We start from the raw sequence: 2,797 nt of genomic DNA, 5'->3' as shown, positions 1-2,797 counted from the left end.
TCTTTACGAAAATCGTCTTTCCGCAACCGGTAGGACCGCATACGATCGATGTCCAGGGATGTTTCCAGCGCACGTCCATTTTGCGAAATGAACACGCGATTACCGTGCAAGACTTCAAAAGCAAATAAGAAAAGGGTAAAAAATGGCGCTTAACATTATTTTCAAGAATGTGTAAAGGACAAATTTAAGCAGGGAGATAAGCTAATCGACGCGACGAGGCCCCCACGCGGCGGGCACACGCTCGCGTCAGCGTACCCCCACGTAGGCTAATCAGGGGGCGGAGAGCACCGAGTCGTCTTCTGAGCTGATTCGCATCGGTGCGACGCGCATAAGCTTATCCGCGACGAAGTCAGCCTACAATTCTTTTGGATATGTGAGAGGAGGGGGCATCGCCGCTACGAGCTTACATGCGATGCCGTGGGAAAAAAGCTTATAACGGAGGAAGGAAGAAGGTAAAAAATTTTTCTTGTGTTTTAAATATAAAATATTTTATTTTTATGTTTATCACTTATTTCTTACGAAAAAGGGGAAAAAGAGGAAAAAGAGTTTTTAAAGTTGTTTTTTATTTAATCATTTTTCGAACGCCTCGAATACAATACAATTTTATATGGTAAAAAAATATTTATATTTTACATTATAAAAATGAACAACAATTTTAATACTAAAAAGATGTACAAAACAATAAAATGTTTATAAAAACAGTATTCATATTTTACAAAATCTTACATTATAACTTTACATTTTTACCTAATTATACTAATGGACGGAAAACTCGACAACGTTGCTAACTTAAAACGAGAGAGAAAGTTCGAGCGAGAGAAAAGGTTATTCATCTACGAAACCGTATGGAAAAGAATAACGATTATTAATAAATTTACGTTTTACCAATACCGGCGCACATGACTTTGTCTCATTTCGTGTTATAATTTCATGAAACGCAGTACGCCGAATTGCTGTAAAATGCAAATTTATCACCGCTTTCCCCGCCGTTTGTTCTTCTGCTTCTCGCCTTTTTCTCTCATTTTCTTCAATTAATTTCTTAATACTATTAAAATTTAGAACGATCGAATTCTTAAAATTAAGTGTTATTCCCTTTATTTTACAGACCTCATGCGTGCGTCCTTCTGGCGTACGAACGATATACGAGTAAAATTTTGGACCACCAGAAACAAACGACTCGATATAACTACCGCGACCGTAGCTTTCGAGTTCATCCGTCATATCGCCCAGAAAATTACCCGTACGCGGTTCGTACTCATTCGGCTCACCGGTACAAGTAGATACATGAGTCTGTATCGTAATATAAAACGCGCTTATATAATTTTTCTAAATAATCGTATAATTTTAATCTCGCTAACGCCGTCGTATTTGCCGCGATTACGACGTTCGTCATCGGAGAAGATGCGACCGCCTCTTCACGTAACCGCCACGAAACATATATTACCTCGTTATTGACGGGTAATATATCAGTTATCTCATGCTCCGGACTCGTGAGTAAAGTCATTAGTCGTTGGTATGACTTTACGATCTCAGTATTAGGCAGATTGGTTCGCTGGCCGAATTTTCCCCAAAATGAATTTAGACAAAGCTTAGCGACCGAACGCAAACCGGAATTTCGAGTAATGTTATTTCTATCGAGAACGATACCCTCGGTTTTTTCGTATTCCCTCAGGTAACGTTCCTTAGCATCGTCATCGTTATCCCCGCATTCGCTCGTCCATCCACTAGCTTTCTGCTTTAATTGTAGAAATGTATTTATATATTCGACAAACAAATCTCCCTGCCGAGTATTGGGATCGTATCGTGTGACTTTATACTGCCAAATTTCACTAACGCTCGTCACGAGATAGCCCTTTTCGATGGCTTTGCGTAATTCGCAGGATACCCAAGTACCTTCGAATTCACACTTGTCGGGACGATCGTGAGTGCACGTTTCCTGCGAGAAAGTTTCGCAACAGCTTCGACACAGTGCGAAAAGCAGCTTTCCTCTTACCCGATACGGGAGTACCGGATGAAAGAGATTACGCGGCGGGAGCACCTTGCAGCGTACAAGACCTTCGACCGAGTCAAAATTAAAATTTGGCGCTTCACCAATTAACTCATTACAGTCCTCACCGACATAAATATCGGGGTGACCGTATGGGAAAGCACCCGTTTTCAATACATACGGATACAAAGAGCATACGTCCACATAACGTATTTTCTCTGTACCCGTAATTTCATAGCGGGTAGCGATGTTTCCCGTACGACCGCCGAAAAACGCATCGCGCGGGTCGAGAGGATCAGATTTTAATAACGTGTGATTCTTGAGAAAATCACGCATCTCAAGATTTTCACGCATTTCCCGGTCAAAGTTACACTCCCATTTCTCTATCACGTGGTATCCCCGTTTTCGTAGACGATATGTCGATGTGAGAGTTCGTTCGTAACGCGTGTCGATCGTATCTCCACGATTCGTGGACAAAAGCGTTCTGTCGCGATTCACCTGAAAGCACGTCGGACATCCATGCCAGAAACATCCGTGAAATTGAAGTACGTAACGTTGTATTCCGTCTGCCGATTCCGACTCGTAGTATCCGTCAACGCGCCTGCCATCAATCTCGTACTCGCGCCCTCGTCCCGCGTGAATTATGCGATGACCGAGCTCACGCTCCTTCCACACTAACCACTTTAAGGCTTTTCGCGATTGTTTATCCGCATTTCTATATCCGCCCGGAGGAATGATTCCTATTTCTTTCTCGCGCAAAAAGTTTTTGCGAAAAACTTTCATGCACGAGGAAGCGATAGTTGTACATTC

General features: G+C 42.3%; 1 protein-coding gene across 1 annotated transcript; it reads right to left on the bottom strand.

The window, feature by feature from the left end:
- Nucleotides 1-1,264: 1,264 nt before the first annotated feature.
- Nucleotides 1,265-2,791, bottom strand: LOC108765813 (uncharacterized; the record flags this gene model as incomplete). The annotated part of the gene is made up of 1 exon (XM_018514659.1): nucleotides 1,265-2,791. A coding segment is annotated over one exon (1,527 nt), but the record flags the coding sequence as incomplete, so codon positions are not given.
- Between the last annotated feature and the right edge of the window lie 6 nt (nucleotides 2,792-2,797).

Source organism: Trachymyrmex cornetzi, unplaced genomic scaffold (assembly GCF_001594075.2).
Source record: "Trachymyrmex cornetzi isolate Tcor2-1 unplaced genomic scaffold, Tcor1.1 scaffold546, whole genome shotgun sequence".
Classification (NCBI taxonomy): domain Eukaryota; kingdom Metazoa; phylum Arthropoda; class Insecta; order Hymenoptera; family Formicidae; genus Trachymyrmex; species Trachymyrmex cornetzi.
Note: the sequence above shows the minus strand (reverse complement) of the source record. Positions and strands in the feature narration are given on the sequence as shown.